This window comes from Antrostomus carolinensis, unplaced genomic scaffold (assembly GCF_000700745.2).
Source record: "Antrostomus carolinensis isolate BGI_N321 unplaced genomic scaffold, ASM70074v2 scaffold11399, whole genome shotgun sequence".
In the NCBI taxonomy this organism is placed as follows: Eukaryota; Metazoa; Chordata; class Aves; order Caprimulgiformes; family Caprimulgidae; genus Antrostomus; species Antrostomus carolinensis.
The window spans coordinates 5892-32739 of NW_010340755.1; the positions used below are offsets into that span (position 1 = coordinate 5892).

Here is a 26848-nt window from a genome sequence, read left to right on the forward strand (position 1 = left end):
CCTGAAGACATCGTACTCAGTTAAATGGTTCTTGAACGCGAGGTTCACACGGCACATTGGACACTGCTCAGCTCCATCCACCAAAAACTATCAACCTGCTGTGCCTCTGTACACAATAATTCACAATAAATCACAGAATCATAGAATGGTTTGGGTTTGAAGGGACCTTAAAGCTCATCCAGTCCCAACCCCCCTGCCAGCAGCAGGGACACCTTCCACTAGACCAGGTTGCTCAAAGCCTCATCCAGCCTGGCCGAGAACACTTCCAGGGAGGAGCAGCCACAGCTTCTCTGGCCAACCTGTTCCAGTGTCTGACCACCCTCACAGCCAAGAACTTCTTCCTAATATCTCATCTAAACCTCCCCTCTTTCAGCTTAAACCCATTTCCCCTTGTTTTGTCATTAACTGCCCTTAGGAAAAGTCCCTCCCCACCTTACTGGAGCCCCTTCAGGTACTGGGAGGCCGCTATAAGATCTCCCCAGAGCCTTCTCTTCTCCAGGCTGAACAGCCCCAACTCTCTCAGCCTGTCCTCACAGCAGAGCTGCTCCAGCCCTCGGATCATCCTGGTGGCCTTCTCTGGACTTGTTCCAGCTGCTCCATGTCTCTCTTGTGAGGGGGGCTCCAGAACTGGACACAGTAATCCAGGTGGGAATAAACCTCTTTTTAGTTTTGGGTACATAACTGAATGCTGACTGGTAACTAACTTTTATTTTTAAAGGTTATTATTAACGCAAAAGACTCAAAACTTCATATTTGTTTCATGGAAAGGATGCTTCAATTCTCCTGCAAATACAACAAGATGCCCCTATCTGGATTTTCCCAGCTAGGGATTCGATGTAAATCTTACACCTGAGCTCCATGCTGCTGTGATGACTCAGGCAGGAGGCTGGATGAAGCTTTTTGCCCCTGAAAATAACACAAAGATAACGAGAATCTGAAATTTCACCTTAAAGAAGAAAACAACAGGTCTCTAGACTTATAGCCATCATGGATATTAATAAAATAATTAAACACAGGTTGTGTGTATTTTGCAAAATAAAGAAACGGACCCCTTTAGTAGTGAGGAACAGAACATACTCAAATCTTTCTAGACTTTGCCTATACAGAACTACCATTTATCATTTAGATAAGAAAAAAAGTGTCAGCTTAAGGCCCTCTAATTACATTGCTATAATTCCATCCATTATCTCCAGGGTATTAGAAATACCGTTCTGTAGAAATAACACAGCAGAACAGAAGTTCCCAGGTGGGGTTACATACATATTTCTATTCTTATATTGATGATATATATTGAATTTTATATATATATATATATATATATAGGAACAGGCTGCCCAGGGCAGCAGTTGAATCACTATCCCTGGAGGTATTTAAAAGATGGGTAGATGTCACGCTTATGGACATGGTTTAGAGGTGGACCTGTCAGTGTTGGGTTTACAGTTGGACTCAATGATCTTAAAGGTCTTTTCCAACCAAAATGATTTTGTGATAACTGAATTGAGAGTTTCTGCTGAAACCTTTCTTCATGAAGCTTTGACACATGCACAAATTTGTTCTGTTGCATTTGTCTTCTTGGGAAGGGCCTCAGCTTGCCTGCAGACAAGGACTGGCGATACAAGCAAAGGCTCTGATGAATTAACACAGGAATGATGACAAGCCATGCCATCAACCTGAAGGCAGCCTTCCCAAGTGGTCCCACCTACCCCTGTACCAAAGCAAGGCACGGCTATAGCATATGGCTGGGTCAACGTGATGGAGCAGGAACAAGAAGATCCCACACGGGGATGAAGTTGGATTCTCATTAGAAGCCCACCTTTATAGTCTTTAAGCAATATTTTATTGAGAACTTTTCTGTAATGCAAAACTTCTGTTAATTGGTTTCAGTCTGAATTTCGGGCAGGAATCTGGAACCTTTTCAATCCTTACCCCACACGGGGTGAATTACTACTACTGAGCTTCTTGACGGTAACCACTGGCACACAGGCTCTTAATCTCATATAGCATTCAGTCTTTTCTATTCTCTGGAAGACAAGTTAATCCAGCCCAATCCTACAATAACTTCACAGCTTTCTTCAGCTGTGTAGACAGTGACAATTCAGAAGAACCCATACACACCACTGGACTCAACAGAGACAGAAACCCAAAGAGTTCCTGCTAAAGGGATTTTGTAGTAAGTTTACTTAATGGGAGTGGGAAGCAAGCTCCTAAGGCAAAACTAGACCTTTATTCTGTTCAGGAGAGAGTACAAAGGCTCAGAAAAGACAGACTATATCAGGAAATACTCCCCTTTGTCAGCATGACAAGGCAAAACAGCCACGCAAGGATTAATAGTTGCTTGCGTGCAACACAAACCACCAACACAGCTAAGGAAAAAAAATGCCAGGAACGGAGAGAAAACCCTTAAAAGTCATCAGAAACTGTGACTGGCATAAAATTAGAAAATTATTTTTCTATAATTCAGTGTTTATATAATTCTGTTCTGCACTTTAAAAGAATAAACAGGTCTCTTGGAGGAAACTCAGGAATACATATCGGGTTCTTTCTTGGGTTAGCAAGAGAGACCGCTCACACGCTTACAGTCGCTTCCGTTTGACCTGCTGTAATTCAGCTACGATTGTATCAAACACAGGCTTTAAAAGTTAACCAAGCTCAAAGACTTAAATAGCAAATGGGAGGTTTTCTTTCTGCTTAAGAAATTAACATAATACCATCTTTGAAAAACACATACTTTGTTCAACCAGTAGCAGTTAAATGAAACACACATTTTTGAGCTGTCTCCCTTTTCTCTTAGGGCAGCGTACCTGTTTCCTCTCCAAGTCTTCACTGATGAATAAACCAGGAAATCTTGCTACACTCTTCCAACTGAATATACAGTTTATTCAACCATTTAATTACCAGCTTAGTAAAATTATCATGATAAAGGCAAACACAGACTCGGCACTCCCCCGCGCTGTCCCTGAAAAGGGTTATTTTGTAAACTTCTGCACTGCTAATATCTCCTCCAATCTCTGATAACACCAACTCTTTAATGCAAGCAGTAAAGACCACGTATATAGCCTGGACGTACACTGCCAGGTTAGCCACAGCATTCTAGGGTTGAAGTAGCAGGGCATGCTGCAAAAAACCCCTCCAATTTACGTGGGCAAGTGAGAAAAGCTGAGGTCTGAGTATGTACAAAAGTGCATGGATTTTATTTGTGCAGAGTGGGTGGAAGTTAATAGAAGCAAGAGTTGTCACCAGGAAGGAGGCCAGGATGATTTTGTTCAGAAAAAGGGAGATATATTTTAGGTCTACCGCTGTTTTTTCTTGCTTGTTTTATTTTTGAGTGTCTAGATATCAGCATGAAATAGGCATACTTTTCATATTGGCAAACTCAAATTTAGAAAGTAGATACGTAAAAGGAACCCATTTAAAAACAGTCATCATATATTTCCAAGCAGTCAAACATAGGGGTATCCTTTTAGAAGGAAACATACCTGCTTCAGGACTTGTTTGATTACAGCTGCTAACAATGCTGTTTGGTATCACTGGAGTGGAGGATGCCTGGATTCTCGACTGAGGTGGGTTTGGATGTAATGAATTTCCTAAAGCCATTCCTGACTGACTGAGCATCCCACAGTTCCCGCTAGCCTGCATCTGATTTATTAAACCTGCAAGATGGTTGGTTGTGCCCGGGCTAGTACCGTGGACAAAGTTAGTGTTTGTGTTCTGGCAGTGCACACCTTCCCCTCGCAAGGGTAAACTCTGTGCCAGCGAGTTCTGGAGACTGCCAGAGTTCATACTGGTGTCTGCAAAATGCATCTGGTTACCAGAGCAAGGTAAAGCAGTATTTGAGCTCCCACAACTGGTGATACTATTGCTGCTCATGTGAGAGCTTTGACAACTCATGGACTGAAGCAGCTGGGACATAGAACTGATGGGAAAGGAGCTTTGACTTTGCTTTCTTATCAAATCAGATCCAGCTTTGGAAACTCCAGAACTGTCCAACTGAGACTGTCTCAGCAAACTCAACACCGTGGTGGTCGGCTGCTTTCTTTTTCTCAGAGGATCTTTTTGCTGAGACATCAATTTATCTCTCAGTGCTGCTCGGCCACTTTGCCCTTCAGTCGTTGGTAGAAGCACATTGGCAGCTGGAGGGAACATGGTATTTAAAGTGCTATGTCCTTCGTTGTTGCCACTGCTGGCAACAGGTCCAGAATTGCTACTGCTGTTATTGTTGTTACCAGCAAGTTTATTTTGATTTGCTAGCTGTGCTTTGGCTGCTGCTGAGAGTAAACTGCTTGCTGGAAAAGAGGCAGCATTGTGCTGGTTCAAGATCTGATTTAAAGGCATTCCCAGCAAACCAGGCTGACTCTTCAAGGAACCACTTCCAGCCGATGCAGTAGAAAAAACTGCATTGTTTGGAGGATTTAATACATTACTCATTCCAGCAATTAATGGGTTAGGGATGTCCTTGTATTGATTAAGTCCATCGTGCTTGGTGGAAGGGCTAGATGGCATAGATGGTCTTGGTGACCCTATTGTTGACCTTGGGGACCTGGGAGGAACTTTAATACCGCTACAGGATGACTGTGGGCCTACTGGAGGCAGCAGGAAATTTCCATGATCTGATGATGTGGAAGAAGAACGTGATCTTTGGGGAGAAGCCTCGATCCTTCCAATCCCGGATCCCATCATATGAACTGGGGACGTCACTGGTGAAGGAGAGAGGGAAGTTGAAGCAGAATGTTGAACTCTTTGAACATGACTTCCGTGGTTCATGTGGCCAGGTTTTACAGTTGGCAAAGGAAGATTACTTGGCAAAGGGACGACAGCAGGAGGCATGCTTACATTCATCACGGGTACCTGAGAGTGGACGTTTGAATGGAAAGTCGTTGGGTTCATGATAACAGGATTCTGATTCACTGGTTTGCTAGGAATAGGGTCAAGTATGCCAAGTGGATCCTTTTCTGATGTTAATGGCTTTTTCTGAAGAGCACAAGAAGGTGGTGGAGGAGGTGGGGGTGGACCTTGGGGCGGTTTATGGTGAAACATTGCTCGTGGTATTTCCATACCAGCTGAAAAATTACACATGGGTTTTTTCATTACTGGGCTTTTTGTGGTCAAGGTTGGGGAAAGAGGTATATTAGTCCTTCCAGCCATTGCACAGGATGACTGTATGGGAGAACCATGTAGCATTACAGATGGTGGAGACAGAGGTGTCCTGTTCATGTGAATAGGACTAGAGTTGGGAGCTCCATGAAAATTGGGATTGTTCCTCGTGAAAACATCAGGGCTTCCAAGTGGGTCAGTCCTAGGAGAGATTGAGCCATCTCCATATATCTGTGATCCTGATGAAGCTGGACTGGGCATCCCACCATGACTGCCACGATACGGAGACTTCTGTCCAAGTTCATTACTACCCAATCTCTGCCTAGGATAGACAGAATGAAGTTCTTGTTGCTGGCTTCCAGCCATTTCTTGCACGTAAAGCCTACCCATGGCATTAGATGCCCCTATCATCAACTTGAAAGGAGTCTTACATTCTGGCATCACAGAATTTGTAATTCCTTCATGTGATTTATTCCTCATTGATCTTGGAGTTGCTGCTCGAGTAGGAACTACTGGAGTTGCACCTGATATGAAAAACACAACAGTTACTGTTTTGAAACCTGTTATCACACGTTTCAGTGCAAAACTACTGTGTGTGGAAATATTTATAAAAGCTAGAAAGGTTTTTGGCTAAATTTTTGCCTAAGTAGAAATAATACCTAAATCACCAAGTAGGTGCTGGAATGGTGCACGCTGCCCGCCTACATAGTGCAGTTGTATAGACCTTAACTCCATATCCCATATAAAGACTGCATAAATATGGACAACTTTAAATCTTGTGTTTCTTAAATTTCATGCACACTTGCTACCTACATAAATTTATTTTAGCATGGACCTTCTGAAACATCAATTCCTGAAAAGTGAGGTTTTTTCCCCTTTTGTCTTTTGCCTCTGACCATCACCTCTAGTGTCCTACTCCTGAATCTCTAGCATCACCAATTTGGCTAGGGCTAGAAGAGCTGGCATAGGGAAAAGGAGCCTCTGGCACCATCTATTGAGTACAGGAGGAACAAAGCTCAACAAGGGATTAGACTTAATTTCTCCTTGCCCTAGAGAGAAAAGGGTCCTGCTCCAAATGCTGTCCCTGATGAGGATGAATGGGGAGCTGTGCCATACGACTTTGGTCCAGATTTCTATTTGACCAAGCACTTAATTGCAGAGAACTAAAAGACCATGGCTGTGCAAGGCAGGATGCAGGTTCTTGCTGCACCAAGGGCACTGTGTTCCAGTCCTCTGAGTTCCTCTCTTCCTGGGATCTGCCTTGCTAAATAAAATGGTGAGGATGTACATTTTATCATGTCCTGTATCACTTTACTGAATTAAGGCTTTTCCCGCAGCTTCTGCAACAAGCTTTGCTTGGGGTGAAGATGCCAAACTTAAGAAGGGTCTCTACCTTCTATGTTTGATTCAGGATAAAAGCCTCGGGGATATTTGCATATGCAGACATGTGAACTCCCCTACAATGGAAAAACTTCCTGAAAATACCAGTTTGGAGACTATACGTTCCCTATAAGCACAAGACCACTTTCTTTTTCTGTTCCCTAATATCAATTTTATTTTAAAAGAGATTTTTCCATGTTTTACTTTAAGAATACCATCACAAGCAGCTCCAAGTCTTTCTGCCAGTTTTGCTGCTCTGGGAATTTGCAATTCAGCTTGCAGTGAGAGCTCTGTAAAGGAAAATGAATGCGTTCTTGGCATGCAGCCTCTGAATATGCAAACTTAAACTTGAGTCACGAGCTAAAGAGTTAATGTTCAAATGAATTCAGAGGTGCCTTTAAATTCCTCTGTGCACAAGAACCCAATTCCCTTCTTCCCTTCAACCTGGCCATAGGAGACAGATGGCACTGACAATCCTGCCTTCATCCTATTTGCTCAACTGGCTACATGATGACAGAAACAAACATATTACCTTTCCCAAAATACAACCAAAGTCTCATTTAGGGGACAAATCTCACGACTGAACTGCAAAACGAAGTATGTATGAGAACCTTCACCTTGAAGGCTGGACCTAAGCAAATGGTCACATGTAAGTGTATAGAAATTAAAAGATATTTTGTTTACAAAGGCAATTTATTGGGAATTTTTCCTCTTTGCTTAGTGCACAAAATTCTGATCAACAGAGAAGGTAGTATCACATGAATGTGACGTGTCTTTAATATTTAGCTGGTTTTACCTCCTTCATTTTGCCAATGTTTTGAAAACGGAAATGTAATTTAAGTACTACTAATAAAGAATGTAAAAAATTTAGTAAGAAAAAGGCACAGTAATTTGAGAAACTGCACTGTTTGCTTTAAAAACATGAATTACATTGCAAAAACCAATTTAAACCAAACTTTAAAAATCATACATAGCAACATGAAAATGCAAGAGCACATCAGTATCTTAGCACTGTCTACCTATTGGAAATGTTTTATTTATTTTTTAGATCCTAGATTTTTTTCACTTTGAAGTCAGGCTGCACAGGGAGTAGCAATTAGTCAGCTGTTATTACTGCAACACAGGGGTGGCAAAAGAGCTCTCAGATTATCAAGGGCCATATCCCAGAAGTTGCATGCTTCGGAGTATATAACCATAAACTTACCCAGCTCTGTCTTAAAAGTATCTTCACTCCTTTGTCCTAACCACTTGGATTTATAAGACTACTTCAGAATCTCTTCTTGTAATCCTTAGAAAGTACCTAATTTTCAGTTTAAGTTTCTATGCAACTCTGTCTTTGGAGCTGTTTCTTTCAGTGCTAACTTTGTCCTTTAGCGTAAGTAGCTTTATTTTCTGGTGCTGATTCTCCTGATGTCTTTATTGACAGCAATCCTATCTCCTTTCAGCCACCATTTTGCTAGGATAAACAAGCTAAACACTTTTAGATGACTTTCATAAATCAGGTTTTGCAGTTCACTGAGAGAAGAGCCTCTGTTCCATTTGAGCTTGAGTGCCGCTAGCGAGAACAGGGGTGCGGGAAGGCAGCGAACGTACAACAGCACTTGTAATTCTCTCTCTTAGAGTCACATTGATCTGCACCCTACTGCCAGCTGGTACTGCTCACAGGCATCTTTGATCAGCTACTCTATCTAGGTCTTCTTTCTCAATAATTTACAGCTAATAGCTTTTTTCACTAGTCCCCAGGTGAATAACCTTACAATTAACAGGATTTCCTGCTATACCTTTTCTTTCACTCCATGTCTCACTGAATCCTGAGTTTTTCAACATGTTTTGATTGTCTCTTGTTTTGATAATACCTGTCAACTTCATCCATCAACAAATTACCTCATTTTTTTTTGGTTGATATGGAAAATTAAAATGCTAATCCAGGTTGGTCTCCAAAAATAATCCTTGAGAAATTACAGTGGAGATCTTCTCTTGCTGTATATTCTGCCTTGCAATACAATTTCCCATTTAGCCAGGTCCTTAGCCACATTCTAATCCCTTTATAATCACTTTATTCTCCTTCTCTAATTTCCCATGTGACAGAATATCAGACATATTACTACAGTTCCAAAAGATGAGAGCTAATGTATTTTCTTTGTCTAGAACAATCTGATATCTTTTCCAAGAAAATCATGCTCTTAGTCTGGGACGACCTGCTTTTTAGATGCATTTTCTATCTACCTACATCTCTCTAATTACTATCTCAATTTCTTCCTTGAATCTGTTTATTATTGCACTCATAGATACATTAGATTTTTGGGGTGTTTCTGCATACTAATTATAGATATTTAAAATTAGGTAATTAAATGATTCTGCAGGATTTTACTCACTTGTTCCACCACCAGGACTAGTTAGAACTAGTGAAGGATGTGGTGCTTCCATGCTTTTATGAAGTGTAGCCACAGCAATAATTTTCCTTTTATGTATGCATAGTTTGGTGACATCTTCATCCGCTTTAACATCTTCAGCAGTTCTCTGCTTCACAGCAGCTCCAGGATCAAAATTAAAGACCTGAGAGTAAAAATTCCAATGTTTAAAATAATGACTATAGGCAGCAAACTCACCAAATATACCTAAACCAGAAATTATACATAGAATTAAATTTGCCTGTGGTTCCTTTGCTCCTCCATTGCCCAAGAGATACCTTTACAGTACATTTTGAAATTATAAATAAAAAGTAAGTATCTTTACAATAAGTAAACAGTCATGGAAGTTGTCACCTAGCAGCAGAACTTTAACATTCTTCAGTATAAAGAGTATGGAGAAAAATAAAGGGGGAAAGGACCAGGTATGTTTGAGATTGCCCTAGAAGAAAAGCTTACAATTTGTGTAGAGATTATAAAATTGTGAAGCTGATACTGAAGCTATCACATAAGCCAGTGTCTCACTCTGATTCTCACGTGTTAACATGACACTGTCAATGGGAAGTTTTCAATTTAATAGGAAAGCGTTAAAACACCATAAAACCCGAATCAGATCTTTTCCATGAGGGGAGAAGGCAGAGGGGAGATTAATTTTGTATTTTATGGTGAATCTTTGGGTGCATACCACTTATTTTTTATATATATGTATGATCTGAACAGAGATTAAATCATAGTACAGCACATTAGCTGATGTAAATGATAAGGATTATAGTAGAGAGATGCAAACTGATGCTTTTCGTTACCTTGGGAAGAACAAGAGGACATTCTAGGCCACACTTGCATGTTCCATCAGTCAGCAAGTAAGTCTTCACCTGCTCCAAGCAGGATAATAAAGACCCACTGGGACTGTAAAGGAACAGAAATGATGAATACAAGCTATTTGATAGGTCATGACTTCTATCTACCATCCTAACAGCTCACATAGAGAGTGTTTAAAATAACACAGCTAAGATTTCCTATTTGGTTTCACAATACTTCTTGCTTTTAGTCAAGAATTGAGACGATACTTATCAAAACCAGCCAAAAAAGTCCCATTTTAAAGGAAGATGTTACTATAGAAAAACAAACACGGCATGTGCAGAGAAAAGAAAGTAACTGAGAATATTGATATTCACTGTTCTTCTTACAGTCCTGCTTGAAAGTCTTAGCTACAGCCTAACAACACTAAGATGATTTTTCCTCCCTCCTCTCTCCTGTACAGCCTAACACAGGCAGAGTGCCGTCCCCATGGACCTCCTCCCTCTCCCTCACATCACTGCAGTTCCATGCAGTCACTTGTACTTTATAGGACTTTGAAGGACTGGGACCTAAAGAAAAAAACACATTAATGTGTTTCAAGAAGGATGAGAAAACCCATAGAGCACAGGGGGCACAGTGACAGTGTGTTGTTGCCGGGTCTCTTGGCTGCATAAACAGTTTGGTTTCATTCAGCTAAATCTCAACCCTCTTACTGAAAGTGAGAAATATTCCACCAAGAAGCCAGTCCAGTGAGTTTCTGATAAACTGCACTCGGATTTCTCTAACTCCCACCAGAAAATCATTATCTCCATATCCAAAAATAGGACATTGGAAATTCTGTTACGGCAAAATCACTAATTCATAAGATGAAAAAAAGTTCTCATGTCACAAGCCTCTAAACTCCAGATTGCTCTTTATTACTTACTCATCTAAACCGTTTATTAGGTAAAGAAAACAATAATTTATGAGGACTGGCTAAAACACTGGTTCTTAATGGCAGCTGTAAATAGCTCTTATTTTAACAAATGCAACTTAAGTGGAATATTTTACAAAAACAACTTAAGTGGAACAGTTTGGCTCATGAAAACAGCTGAGAGTCAAAATTCCAAACTGTGACAAACCTTCATACTTAAAACCCAAGGTATAAACACCTAATTCTGCATAAGAACTAAGTCACATATAAAGCAACACCTGCAAGTGACATTTAAAGTTATGCTGACAGTTTAAATGAATAATTTATTTGCCTGAAACAGTTATTTTAGAGAGAACTGCCCAGCCTGAGTATGTGTAACAGCGACAGTTCTGATGGTAAGCAAGACAAAAGAGCAATCTGAAAATAATGGTACATGTATGAAGCGATACATAGGTCAGAAAGCCAAACCTGCCCTGTCTTAAACCGAAATACTTGGGGAGAGAAGGAAATTACTCTTTATTCATTATTTAATTTTCAGCTATAGACTGGTTAAACCACGATGCTACCATTATCACATTTTAACTCAGTGAGTATCACTTGCTCTCTGCTTTAGGCTCCACATCTCCAGCACTGTCCGATCGCTTTGGACTTTCCCAACCTGTCCTGACTACGTTCACAGGAGTGACTGCTCATCCCAGGCAAGGTCCACGCTTGAAGATGTAACAGCTTCCCACGGGAGAAGCTCAGACGGGTATTTGCTCCACACTATCCCATCTACACACAAAATCTTTACGGACACTTTCAGTGATGCTTAAAAATCTTGTGTTAAACCTCATCCCTGGGCACGTGCTCTGGAGTCGGGATGCCATTTTATTTGTGTTGGTAAAAAAGGATGACTGAGCAGCAAGAACAAAGCTATACTATGAGAGTTCATTTTTTTCCCTATTTCTAGAATAAAACAGTTTTAAATCATCTTCCTTGGTGCGCAGTCTGCCTGGGAAATGTGGGCACATGTATGCAGCTCAGGCAGAAGGAGATCAGTGGGTGCACAGGAAGGTCTGGATACTCACACTTACAAGGAGTGCACAGACCACTCCACTGAATCTGTGGTGTGTGGGATTCAGCAGCCCTACTGCACATAGATACATAGTTATTTGTCCACAAGAAACACCAACATTTCAAAAGGGCCAATTTTTCTGTTCCTGCCTAGTTCCCGAGCAGACCTGTGTAATTGTAAAGTATCTTTTCTGTGTACAGAGTTTCTTGTGCTTCTGTACTGCAAAGGATAATCAGCAGCTTCCTTTGTAAGAAAAAACTACCATTTTTTTTTTCGTCACTGAGGTCATCCAGAGGTTTTTGGACCCAAAAGAAACAAGAAAGGGCAAATTATAAAATATATTAGGATCTGTTACTGACAGTTCTGAAATCTTTTCCGATTATTAAAGAGCTTTTCTCAGGTTATTCCACTGATGACTAAGCTGAAGAAGAGGTCTAGGTCCTACTTTAAGGCTATATTACTGTTTTACTAAGCAAAGCGCCGAGACTCAACTCAGTGCTTTTATCAGGTAATAAAAACTAGTTAATTAATGGATTTAATCCAAAGCAACTGTTGATAGAAAAGCATGTAGGCTTTATAAGGAAGCACAAATAGAATGAGACCTTATTCAGCTGAGATCATCTATTCTAGTTAAATCATGTCAGATCTTAATATATACACTAATTTTCCCTTGGATAGCTTTTGAGTCAATATTATTTGACCTTTCATTCTCTCAATAAATGCTGTGCATGTTTTCAGGGTGGTGGTTCCTTCAGAAGAGCACTGCAGCACCAGAGCAGGTTACCCAGAGAGGTTGTGGAAACTCAGTCCTTGAAGATACAGCTGGTGAAACCAAGGGCTGACCTGACTGAGTGCTGTGGATGCTCCATGTCAAACAAGAGGTTGGACTATTTAACTTCCATCCTTTCCAACCAGCATGTCCTACCCTGTGCCTTTCATCCAAAAAAAATGGAAGAGCTTGTAATAAGAATAATAAGAATGTAAGAGGACCAAACTAAGTGCTTTTCCTTAATCAGAACAGTTTACAAAAGGCAACCAGAAAATTAACCATAGGATTAAAGAGAAAAAAAAATCCATGGGCAAAAGCTTGGGAAGAGGAGAGAAATAATAGAAGCTTCCCCAAGTTGAAAAAGGCAACTGATAAACTTGATTAATAGGGTCAACTAGAACAAAACCAGTGTTTGTGTAAGGCAATTCAGAACAGAAATATTTAGAAAGTCCCCCTGAACAAAAAAGAATATAGACAAAAAGAAGATAGAAAAGGAAATAACTGTCAGAATTACACCAAAATTTGCTAGTTTATAAACATGTAAGACACGTGCTTGAAGAAGCAGCACAAGCTTCGTGGCCTGCTTCTTATAGCTGTAGAAAATGAAGTTCAAAAGCAGGTAAGATCATCAGATATATAAAAATACCAAAGCATTACATGTCCTGATGCCTGGAGACAGAGATTGATAGGAAAAAGACCCAACAACCTACAACTTTTTCTTTCTCATTGATTTTTAACTAAGGCAGAGGCCCAGTAAATTAGAGCTGTAATGAGAAATACAAGGGGAAGGCGATTTATCTGTGACATGCGTATCACTGACATGGATTTTGTTTGATTCTGCTAATTGAGAATATAAACAAGAAATCCTGGAATGCCTTTGATCTTTTATGGTAGTTTAGTGTAAAATTGGAGTATGCTTTGACTCATTAAAGAAATTTGTATTGGTAAGACATAAAATATTGTGAAGAAGTGGTTATTTTAATCACAGAATAGTGGAATAAGATTAAGCAAATAACAGACTAATAATCATTTAGACTTCTGTGATGTAAACTTGATGTACCCATATTTTGTTTAAGCTACCTTTGATCTTTTCTCCAATAACATTTAATTTATAGTCTGTTTGTCTGAACACATTCATTTAATAGTAATCTTAATGCATTTCTTTGTGACTGTTCCAGGGAGAAGCCAAAAAAAATCCAATAAGCTAACAAATAACTAAAACTTTGGATTTAGGTTTGTGTTCCTGTTTTTTCTACATGAGAAATGTGAGGAATTCATAGAAGTAAAACGTGATGGAGAACATCAGTGATGCTGAACACAGAACCTTCACAGGGCATATAAAACCTGCTGTTTTCTGCAGCTACTGAGCAGTTACACCACTTAAATCTCCTTTCCAAAGAGAGGAAGTAAAATACAAAACTATAATGGAGACGTGGGACATAAATCTAGAAAAGACTTAGGGAAGAATAGCTACAGAACGTCAGGATGAAGTTGTATGGCACTGCATGAACCCAACTGAAGGTTTGTTGCCGGCAGAAGAAGAAAGTCCCACTCTACCTCACCTGTCAGATCACTGATTTGAATTCAACCAGCAAAGGCTCTTCTAAAAAGTCCAGGCTGGTGCAAGAAAAAGGCAATGCCTATGCAACTGGGAGCAGGCAAAAGACAGGGGAGATTTCTCATCTTCTCACATTTGGCATATAGCTAAACCTCTGGTTAGTTCTCATTGTAAAAGGTTTGAATAATAAATATATTAAGTAAGGTTAAAACTGCTACTGCTTTGCTTTAAAATCCATACGACAATAATAAATAATAAAGAACTATTCATGCCTAAAGCCAAATGTATAGTAAGGATTATCAAATTTTCAAGACCAAGCAGTATTAGATGTGAGAGTACATTAAGGGCATGCAAATGGCGCATCTGACATAAGTGGACTCCACTAATATCAGCAGAAAAAATGATCTCACACTTCCAAACAAACAAGCCCTTAAAGTTTTTGAGTACAAAAGATTAGCTGAGTCACCAATTCACCACGCGTTCTGGCAAGACGACAACGAAAACAAAACCAGCAAGCACCTTAGATAACCTTACCTGATATAGAGCACTCCACTTTGGTCCACCCGTCGCTGCCAACCAACGGGAACTTGCACTGCTGGTGGCCCTCCATCCGTGTCCCCTCCGTCACACTCCTTTCCACCATTCATTTTTCTGTTTATGAGTCTTCAAAGATATCAACAGTAAGATGATATCCTTTTACTACATGTCATCGTGGCCTCCCAAAGAAGGCCATTCAGTACACTTTTCCCCAAATTGTACAAAGTGCATTGGGAGGTTCCAGCTCAGTTTGAAACCAAGTCCTTAAAAGTGGCCATTTTTGTTAATGAGTCAGTTTCCCATTATAATCCACATTAAATATGCAATGTTTAACTCCTTATATATTCATAAGGATGAACTATATAGATAAAAATTAGTGCTTCCAACTTGGGAAAATCATAATTCACCAATCCTTTGTTACCTGTCAGAAAGGAGAATGGGGAAAAGGAGAATTTCTAGTTCAACAGCATGGCTCCAAGCTTGATGACTGTCTAAGGTAACTTGTATTTTGTGAAAGCTCGTCTCATTTTTATAAATATGAGTCAGATCTAATACCTCCAGGTATTATACCCTTTATATGCCACATTCTTTTTGTTTTCTTTTTATCTTCCGTTCATTATCCAAGTTGTCTTCTTGAGTTTCTTTCATGACTCCTTGGCTCCAATAAAACAGCCTGAAAAATACAGATGTAGAAAACACATGAGCCATTTTCTCAAGTCTTTCAGCCCACTTCAGTAAGTCATGAAGACATATACAGCTGCATCCACTGAAAGAGCTTGAATAAAAACTGTAAATGTTGATGGAACCACCGAAATAAGGCTTAGGGTAAATCTAATCCTGCTATCATATTCTATTTGTGTGTGGATGTAACGGAGCTACGTTTCAAAGCTAAGAGAGTGCAAGTGTTGTTCAATAGTTAATGTACAGTTTGGGTGAATTAAGGGATGTATCTTTTAACTGAATAGTTTCACATATGCTTCTGTTTGGAATTATCAACAGATGACTAGCTCAATTAATGCCCTTTAAAAATTGTTTATAAAATGTGAATGGATTCAATTTGAAGAAAGCTGCTTCCAGGGTTGATAATGCCCATAAAAATGGGAAAACCCTGCATTTAGAATAGTTAAAATAATCATTTCTTACAAGAAAATTGTACAATAGAAAGGAAAAAGTTGGTATCAATGCACTGGTTTCAGAATACACGTGAAACAATTTGAATATCTCAAGTAATAATTTCCTCCCATATGATGATACCGGAGGAGCGAACGTTCATGAAAAAGTCCAGAATAACTGTGTTATTCCCCCAGAATAGTTTTTCAAGTTCAGCGGGGGAGACTTAAGTCTTGAGATTGGACTTAGATTTTATTAGGGCAAGACAAACATGGAATATGTGATTCAAATAGTAAATATGTCAGGAAAAACAACAATCCTAGAACTCTAATGTAAGATGGCATTGATGACTATTGTAGATTCTAACAGATTTTATTTGAAACCACTTGTTAATTTTACCTTATTCCTAATTCTAGTGTTATGCTAACATTTTAAAACACATTAAATGTTACTTTAGACCTGATTGATTTCAATAAGAATTTGAGATACACTTAAGATCCTACAACATTTCTGCAACAACAGTACCAACAACATATTACATCTGTATTTAACATTAACATCAGCTCCTTCCTTCAAGACCACTAAAAAGAGACTAGAGAGGCATAAATATAGTCCTCAAAAATATTCCCTTAAGTATGTTCATGCAGTATATTCTCTTTAGATCTGCTACTTATCAAGGTAAAGTACAAAATGCTACAGAAAGAAAAAAAAATAGCCATGGTATTTACAAGAAGGACGTGGACTAGAAAGGAGCTGGCTGGACATATGCCCTTGATTAAGGTGCTGAAATCTGAAGAATAAAGACTGCCATTTTCTGTGGGATGAAGCCTTCTAGAATAGCCTGGCACTGTTTTGCAGGGATCTCTTTCAACTTTCTTATGCTCTGGAATAGGATCCAATAGGATGTAATCCTTGGCTGGCCAAAACTGGGGAAGGGATGAGGAGCCCATGATGAGAACCTGCTCACTGAGCGTGGAGAGGTGACGGAGCAGCAGCTAGCGAAGGTCAGAGTGAATGTCACATGAAACACCTTGTCGTCTCTCATATGAAAACAATCTGTCCTTTAATCTCTAAATCTGGTAAATAGAAATAGGATTTGGAGAACACCTGGCAACAGTTCAGGACTCTCGAGTCCTCTCAGGTTTGCAGTTTAGAAGTTTTGGTGTTTGGTTTTATCTTTATGAAGAAGGCAGCAGATGATGTTCCATCAAAACCAAGGCAGAATTCACCTTCAAGTTTCAGCATTATTGATAAAAACTGCATTGGCATTTTCATTACAGGTCCCATCTGAGGCTAAAATAGGTAAATAATTACCTTATTATTTTTAATGAGAATAGTAAGAACAGAAAATACATCTTTAAAATACTGGAAGCACATAGTGGGAAGAAGGTTGCTCATCTCTTAGCCCAGTCTTGCTGTGGCTCATGTTGTTATTTAGGGCAACCACATTGGATCCACTGTGGGAAAATAACAGCCATCCATTTCCTTTTTGGACAAGCAACAAGAGACACTTTGAAGTAACCTTCTATTTCTACTGGTTCTGCAACGCTCAGCTAACGTCCCATTCCATCACCACTGTTCATACTTATCATCTAATCAGATCAACCATTTTGCTGTACAGCACATCACTTGAAATTGTACCATAAGAAGCAAAAGAATTAACTTTAAATAAAAATATTTAACTATTTTTACTCACTACAGTGAATTGGAATAAAATGGCTGCTTCAATCTTATACCTTCAGTCAAAGTTTATTATTTGTAAGATTTTTTTCTTTAGAAGTAGTAGAGACTAAAGAATTATAAACTAACACAAGGATTTGAGTGATGTAAAAAAAATAAAAGTGAATCAGAGCACAGGTGTGATGATCCATTTTCCATTCTACTCCAGGTACAAAACGACTTCAACCACCACACTCACCCTAAGCAGCAAACAGTGAACAATGTTATTCATATCATCAAAGTTTGACCTTTTATCTTGTAATTTACTGGGCTCATATGCAAGCTGGGGGCTGTGAGGACACACCGACGTGCCTGTGTGCAATGAATTCCAAAAAAGAGGGTTAAGGTTCCCTCGCAGCTTCTTAGTACACGGCTGATCAGTGTGTAACTAGCCACATAGAAGTACATGGCTAATGAGCATGGAACTAGCCATGTTTTATGTGTTTATAGGAAATAGCTCATGGAAGTGAGATTTTTTTTCACTAAACCCCAGCACAGTTCTGTGTGGATTTCCACACACTGCAGGCAATCAAATACTGAGTACATATTGCACCCATTGTACGTTCCTATGAGGCACGAATGGCAAAAGTCACATGTTGTCATCACTGTTTTGGTACATAAATCCTTAACTGCACGAGTTGATATGTGTTATTTAATTTAACTGTGTAACACTACAGAAAAGTTAAGCAGAGCACAGGTGTCTCCAGGAAGAGTTAAACCTCTCCAATCTGGTTCAACAAAGGACACCCTTTGCATTTACCCAACAAGTGGTTATGAGCCAAACAAAGAAAATGAAGCACCGGTGAGGCCACACCTCAAGCACTGGGTTCAGTGTTGGGCCCCTGAGTCCAAGAAGGACATGGAGGTGCTGGAGCGTGTCCAGAGAAGGGCAACGGAGCTGGGGAAGGGTCTGGAGCACAAGTGTGCTGAGTTCCCTTGTGGCTGAGGGAACTGGGGGTGTTGAGCCTGGAGAAAAGGAGGCTGAGGGGAGACCTTGTGGCTCTGTGCAAGTCCCTTGGAGGAGGGTGGAGAGAGGTGGGGGTGGGTCTGTTCAACCAAGGAACAAGGGACAGGACAAGAGGAAATGGGCTCCAGTTGTGGCCAGGGCAGTTGAGATGGGATGTGAGGAAGAATTTCTTTGCTGAAAGGGTTCTGAGGCATTGGAAGGGGTTGCCCAGGGCAGTGGTGGAGTCCCCATCCCTGGAGGGATTGAAGAGTCATGTAGACATAGTGCTGAGGGACATGGGTTAGTCATAGGGGACTTGTCAGTGTTGGGTTCATGGTTGGACTCCATGAGCTTAAAGAGCTTTTCCAATCCAGGCCGTTCTGGGATTCTGTAAGGAAGGGTGCAGTGAAAAAGAGGATGAGAGTCACTTAAACCAGGCTGGGTCTGGCTCTTTTTCACTCTCTCCATGGCGTAGGTTGGTTTTATAATATATTTTATAGCAGCCTAGACAAGAAGCTACATGTTTTAAGGGACAACTGGAGGGGACACCTGGCACTGCCAGGTCTGGCAAATTGTTTTGTGATTGAAAAAGGAGATCTAAACCCCAGTAGGGACCAGCCTGACCATGGATGCTCTGACATACAGATATCCATTTGATTACTCAAACTTTTACATTTCTTACCAGTCCAGCATCTTCCAACTCGACTGCAGACAACACTCGTCTCTTTGGATGTACCATCTTCCCCTTCTCCATCAGAGTATCCTAACTGAAGTACTTTGGGTTGGATTAGAAAGTATTTGGATTTTGGAGTAAATCCAAAGTATTTTGGACACTGGATTCTAGCCAAAGGCCCGATTTTGATCAACCCATGTGATAAATACCTCTTCTCTGTAATCTCATAACAACTCCAGACAACTCATGTTATCTCACCACAAGTAACAAAACTTTCCACATCTAAATCAATTACTTCTTTTTTCTGTGTGCCAAGACATGCCATTTATATTTGTTTTGCAGTCCAGTTTCATTACAATATGCTTAAAAATATTTCATTGGAGAAATATTCAAAACTATATAGAATTATTTCCCCCCTTTAGCCCTCTCAAATCCCTCCCCCCATGGAAAATTTCTCTTTACTTTTCATATGCTGAAAGTATGTTTTCAATTTTTAATGCAACTGTCTCGCTTTTTGCAATGTGGCACACTCAGCTGTTATTGTTTATTTTAACCATTTTTTAGTCAAGTGCTGAAATAGAGAACTTGATAGAAAGTAAAAAGAAAGTTAAATTAGATACTAATAGTCTGGATTCTGATCTATCACATATGATATGAATACCAATGTAACATTTCTTTTATTAATAAGGGGACATAAAGCCAGTTAAGACAAATTTTGACAGACTAATATTGCAAAGATGCTTCATTACTTTTTTGTTACATAAACTTTTAAGTGTGCCTAACAATCCCATGTGTCAGGAGGAAAGGCTACTTCAAGATCTATGATCAGTGACTTCTTCTAGGTTGCCCAAGGAAGTTGTGGATGCCCCCTCCCTGGAAGTGTTTGTGGCCAGGCTGGATGAGGCTTTGAGCAACCTGGTCTAGTGGAAGGTGTCCCTGCTGCTGGCAGGGGGGTTGGGACTGGATGAGCTTTAAGGTCCCTTCCAACCCAAACCAGTCTGGGATTCCCTGATGCACAAAACCCTTTGGTTACTTACGGAATGACCACATTTTGGGTATAAAGTTTTGCAAACACTTAGAACATACACAAAGCACTGCTTCTAGATACAAACTGCAATCTCACTTCCCAGGCTTTGCCTTTCTATCACAGGAAAGACTTACAAAATACATTCAGAAATAGAAATGCACTCAAATCACAGTCTTGGGGTTACAGAACTAACAGGAAGTTTTAGCTTCTTCAAAAGCATTATTTTCAAACCACATAGCGTTAAAATGAGTTTTTATTTAGTTATTGCTGGCACATTATTAATCTCTTTAAGACTATCAAAGCAATTAGTTAGGATTCTCCTGTATCATTTAATTAGACACCAATGTTGCATCACTTTTTGGGAACGCTGGTCCATTTTGAAAAGAAGCATTCTCTTGACTAATTAGATTGGTATTGAATACTTTATGAAGCCCTATTTTTAGGTGAATGATTCAACAAACAAATGTGCCTGAAGTATAAAGGAAACCTTTCTTCCTTCCATCTTATCTCATTGTATTGGTATCCAGGACTATAATACAGCCGTATATATGATATACTCTGCCCTTTGGTTTGAGAAAGACATCTTCATCTTACTCATAAATACAGAGTATTAAGAATACATTGCAACAACTAGAAAATTGATCTGCACTGAATGACTTAATTAAAATGATACATTTTAAATTGCCCTAGTGTCAAATCAGTTTATACTAGTCTAGTTACCTTTGGTATTAAATTATTTTGAACCTTATAAAGGATGGTTGTATTATCTACTATAACAAGGCTTATGTATTCCTAATTTATACAACTTTTGATGCTGTAGAACTTTTTAGAATCAGAAGACTCTATAAAAGCTCATGAATGAATGAATTTGCTCATAAATAGCAAAAAATTCAAGAGTCCAGGCCACTATTTCTACTTCTACAACCACAGACAGTGATCTTTACCAGTAGCCCACTGGATGTACCCCAGCTCAGCCAGCCTTGCTTCCCTACGTGTGGATGGACAGAACCCTGGATTATTTGGTTTCCTAAGGTGCCAGACTACATGATCAAAGCAGTTACTTCAGGCCCCCTATTTAGGAATCTACACTAATAAAACAATAAAGAAAAGATTCTCATGGAGAAAGATTGGTTTATGTTCATGGATTCCAGCTGATCATTAAGAGCACACAATATGAACCTCTTCTCTTGCAGCGTTTTGGACATGCATGTCATTAATCACAGAATGGTAGTGGTTGGAAAAGACTTTCAAGATCACCTAGTCCAACCATAAACCCAACACTGACAATTCCACCTCTAACCATGTCCCTGAGCACCTCGTCTGCCCGTCTGTTAAATCCCACCAGGGAAGGTGACTCCACCACCTCCCTGGGCAGCCTGTTCCAATGCTTGACTGTCCTTTGGGTGAAGAAGTTTTTCCTCATCTCCAATCTAAACCTCCCCTGGTGCAACCTGAGGCCATTTCCTCTTGTTCTGTCACTTGTTACCTGGGAGAAGAGTCCGAACCCCACCTCTACAACCTCCATTCTTTTAGCATCCTTTATTTAGTGTACATCTACTACCTGAAACTTTCCCAGAGTACGAGCACTTTTATCACATCTATCTGCATAAATCCCAGAGCTGGGAGCAACTAAGGTCTTCACGTCTAATGAAGGAATGGAGAAAGTACATCCTTTGTGTACACATGTGCACGTACGCATAGACACAGCACTTCTGAAAGGGTTTTGACAAAAAGCAAAACTGAACTATGTGACAATCAAAAAAGATGGCAGGAGACAAAAAGATTATCTTTTTAAACCTCAGCTCTGTCTACTCAGTAAGAATTTAATAAACACAATGGTCACCCGATACTGTCCCTCCAAGAACACAACAGTCATGCTTTTTCAGGCCTTCCACCACATTAATTGCTTTCTTTACAAGGGAAATAAGTCAAAACTGTGTGCACGTGAGATAGGCCTGCTATACTGTCAAATAATATAAGCAAAAAATCAAAATCTTAAAAATTAAGAGTAATATTTGGTATGCAATTTAAGCAAACCAAGTTTTTCCGTAGATAACAATCACGTTATTATCAAAGCCTTTTTTAGGGAAAATTATGAAATAGAATATTAATAATCTATCTGTTATAAGAAGTGAAGAAATGTTATTATATACACTTTGTCACTTTAAGGGAATTTGTGCAAGGAAAAGAGGAACTTGTACAATATACAACGTCCATCTTCAGTAACCTCCAAATCTAGGAAAAGCAAACCTGGACTTGGATGTCTTCTCTTTTTTTTTTACCAGCCAAAAGCTATTAATACATTTACTTTTCAACAGTCTTGTTTTAATCTGCAGATCTAAAGCTAAAATAATCTTGCACCTACAAGAGAGAGAATTCAGACCTTCCAAGACCAACTGCTACAACAGAAGAGCACATTAAAATAGCAAAATCTGCTTGGTCACAGCGTGATCGCTCTTGCTAACATAACTCACAGATCTGTTAGAAAATGACCACTGCAAACACATTTGTCAGGAAAGTGATAACGAAATTAAAATTAACATAAACTTAAAACTCTAATAGCAACACACTGATTAATATGAAAAAAATTATCTATAAATATTTTAAAGTTTCAGACCAAAATTAGAATTACTTCAAAAGAAGATCCGAGCACACGAATAAACAATTTCTTTCAATTCTCACATTTCAGGCTTCCAAAAATCTGAAATTATGAAATACATTTTTGTAACTCTTTTATAATGAAAATTATATGAATTTCAGGAACGTCTGATACAGAATGTTCTCAAGGTATCTAATAAAGAAAACAGAAAATAAACAGGTAATAACTATTTGTAAGTGTTCAGTTGTAGTTGACAGCTTTGCTTTACATTATTGAGTTACTGGTTACTAGGGAAATACAAATTTGTGAAAACAAAAAAAATTAAATTTTAAAAGAAAAAAATATTTAAATGTAACTATTTCAAAATCTGAAGAAGAAAACTCAATTAGATTTTAGATATGCAGTTAAAAAAAGGAAAAAATCAGATTTCTGGAACTATGGTGAAAGGCTCCAAGCTGCTGGCATAACAATTACCGGATTAGCCCCAGATCTCCATTAACTCTGCAGTGCAATAGCAAAAATTAAGCAATAAATGGTAAGAATGAAAATCATATTCCCATATCTGAAATGCAAAGGCCTCAAGAAACCATATAAACCCCCTCTGTATTAGACACCTGAAGTTCAGGACACAGCAATATTTAAATCATTTGAATAATTCAGATTCAGTTTCTGTGCAAGAGAATGTCAGAAACATAGGAGGATTGCAAATTAAACCTGTAAATTATGCTTTTGTGCTCAAGTAATAAGTCACATGACTATACTATTTTTAGACACAGGGAATTTTTTTTCTCCAAGTGCTATTTTTTAAATTGTTTACTGAATCATGTATCTCTACTCAGCAATTTCCCTCCTGAAAATACTCTTAAGATATTAAAAAAATATGATAACATAAAAATCAGCTATTCAGACACCTTAATGCAAACTCTACAGCCTTATCTGGCAGAAATGTAATAGAGCAAGAGTTTGGGCTGTCTCTTGAAATCTGCTGTGCTACAAACCTGTACAATATGATAGATGAAACTCTAGCATTAGGAGATTATTACTCACTGTCTTTCAGTGATAGACTAATTGAATGTGGAGAATTTGGGTCTGCTGTTTTATTTAAGAGACAGACAGTTCTCTGTTTTCTAAAACAGGACTCAGAAATTCAAGGATATTTAAAAAAAAAAAAATAAAAAAAAAATTGGGTGATTTAAATCCTTTTAAATGCTTTCACTCCATGACAATTATGACAAATATTTCTTTCTTGATAAGCAAGAGGTCCATTCATTGTAAGTTTAATAATTTTTAAATTAATCTCTATGAAGATTTGTATACATGACCTTTCCCTTCTACAGCTTCTTTTTCTACTCGCGCTGGTCTGAGTCAGCTGTTTTATGAATACACCATTCGATTTAAAAATAATCTTCCTCACCCTCATGTTAAAACTTCACATTCGGATTGTTATTTAAGATATATGAAATAAGGAATGTAAATATAAAGTACTTTTCAATATACTAATTAACAGTAGGGCATAGGACTAAAAAATAAAGCAAGCCTGACCTTTTTCCTCATTAAGCATTAAATTGAAGGTGGGTATGTTCATCTTGTTCATTCCAAGCTGAAAAACAAAGAATCAGTTGAAACAGAAGTAATAAGAAGCAAAGATACAGTCCACTTATGATATTTTCAGTATTAAATGATTCTTAATTATTTATTCATATTTATAAACACTTAATCAGAGGTTTCTTAGAGTATTATTTCTCCTTTGAAACTCTGAAATAAATACCTGTTTCTACTTCTTATTTTGTACACACTTCATTTCTATGAAGTATCATGAGCACAGAAAAAATAATCTAATATTTAAGAAAATGCTACTGTACAACTTCTCTTAAAAAAATCTCCTACACTGAAGTTTAATCTGTATTCCAGCAACAAAGATGATAAAGTTCTCGACTGCATATGCATGCAGTTTCAAATAAGATTTTGTGCTTCATAAGTGAAAAACCTTTTTTCTGTGTGCTTGTCCCATTCCCTTCACTCGGGGATTTACTTTTCAGAAAGCCAAGGTATTTTTAGCCTAATAAAATGAGCAAGGCACCGAAATGTTAGTGTCTGTATATTTTTGGGTTTAATTTTTCTGTGACAATTATCAGACGTATTCACAGTGACACCTTAATAAGAATAAATTTAATTGTCCAATAAACTGTGAAGACTGCTGGCTGGCTCCTAAAAAAATGAAAATTTTGCTTTTATGATAATAAAAAGCATTCTATACTCTACTTCAGTACAAGGGTTGGGAAACTCTCCTTGGAGGTGTTTTGCCATCCAAACACAACGTCGTTAGGTTTAATGTACAGCGAGATGGTACATTTAAACAAAGCTCCACTCTGTCCTGCCAGGTATCCATGGCTTTGCTCACTTGATGCACTATAAAACCTGATTTTACTGCATGTGCAATAGACTGCACATACTAGAAAAAAAAAAAGGTTTGATTCTCTTCAGAAGGAACTAAACAAAAGGGTGAATCACATTCAAGCTTGCCAAGTAAAAGAGAATTGCACCAGCTCATCAAAGCAAAGCAAAGAAAAATGAGAGTAAGGACCACAGGCACCTAGAAATTAAAACCATGTGTCCCTTGAAGGATGCGGTATATCCAGGAGTTTAAGAACAAAGCTCCAAAAAAGATGAGAACCTAGAAAAAGCAATACTTCATCCCAATCTGAGGACAACGTGTTGTGCCAGATACTAAGTTAAAACTCAAACAGTCCTTTATTCTCTGAATAGGTTTGAAAAATGTCTCTGGAAATGCAGACGGTAGGTAGGTAACACAAATATTTAACATGTTCTGGCACCGTGCTCCAAAAAGGGAGCTACTGGAAAAAATGGAGGCAAAGAACCATTTAGTCAGCTCTTGAGCAGAATATACTTAAAAATATTCTTGATTAAAAGAAATTATTTCAGTAACACAAATATATTGTGCCACAAAAACCCCTCTGTAAACAAAGCCATTAGTGTCATGAACAAACTCTTGGCAGAAAAATTGAAGGAATATGAATTCAGGCTACAGACAGGTACAATAGCTTCCCACTTTGTTTTGCATGTATTTATTTCTTATGTTACACTTCAGCCTACCTTCTCAATGGAAATCTGAATTCAAGGAAATCAGTAGCAAGCTTCCAAAGGTTACTGAATCTGAATTTCACTCCATTTTAAATTTTCAAAGCATTTTATTTAAGGAAAAAGGTCCTTTGGTTCTTTTTTTTTTTTTTTTTTGTAATGAAAACTGCCACACATAAAGACTTTAAACACCACATACCTTAAACTGAAGTATATTATCAGTAACAGAAAAAAGTTTGCAGGGAAACAAAACAAAGCTCATCCCACAGTTAAACTGACAGAAGTACAGAATATGAGGATCTGAAGAGGAATCTCAGGGAAGGAATCTGCTCAGCCCACTGCCAATGACGGAAGGTCAAAATTACCAAGATCAGCTCTGAAAGCTGCTTCTTTATCCATTTTTAAAGATTTCCTACCAGATTTCATGACAGTTCATGACAGAGGTAAAATATCCCAATTTTTCATCCATATTTGCAGTCAGATATGAGGTAAAATAAAAAGCTTGGACTGCTTTCTGTTTATATCTATCCTAAATTATCCTTTGTGCAAATTAAACTTGTTTGCTTTAAAAATAAATAAATAAAAATAAAATCTACAGAGCAACTGTCACCACTGCTTTTATAAAAACCTCTTATCTTTTTAAAGCCTTATGCCCATCCTACCGTGTTCTCTTTTTTCCTAGAATAAACAAACCCAATCCTTTCAGCTGCTCTTTTAACAGTCCTGCTTTCTAAATCTGTCACTAGCTTGTTTCTCTGCTTTGCCTTCTTCTGCCTAATACACATTTTCTTTAAAGGGCAGCGTCCAGTGCTGCAAAATAGATTCTCGACATAGCGAGTCTTGTGTCAGACACTGTTACCATACACTGTTTGTAAAAAGCCCCAGTGCTTTAGGAATGAAGATCTGTGGTTTTTATTTTTACAAGCTCTCCAATTGTCTTTCTCTTATAGAAGGAATATGCAATGAAAATTCAGAAGGTTCTGAAAATGGTATTATTTTTCATCTATTTTTTCAAGCAAAACATGAAAGCAGAAAGTAAGGGACATTTTTAAGGAGTGAAGAGATCCTTATGGAAGGAGTTCAAGAAGAGAATCACAGAGTGGTGGGGGCTGGAAGGGACCTCAGGAAATCATCCCGTCCAACCCCCCTGCCAAAGCAGGTTCC

General features: G+C 38.6%; 1 protein-coding gene across 1 annotated transcript; it reads right to left on the bottom strand.

The window, feature by feature from the left end:
- Window positions 1–3328: 3328 nt before the first annotated feature.
- LOC104531398 (methyl-CpG-binding domain protein 5) lies at window positions 3329–14621 on the bottom strand. The gene is made up of 4 exons (XM_010176272.1): window positions 14509–14621; window positions 9683–9785; window positions 8847–9027; window positions 3329–5615 (listed from the first exon to the last, which is right to left on the bottom strand). The coding sequence occupies exons 1-4, from the start codon at window positions 14619–14621 to the stop codon at window positions 3337–3339; spliced, it is 2676 nt and encodes an 891-aa protein (XP_010174574.1). The 3' UTR covers window positions 3329–3336.
- Between the last annotated feature and the right edge of the window lie 12227 nt (window positions 14622–26848).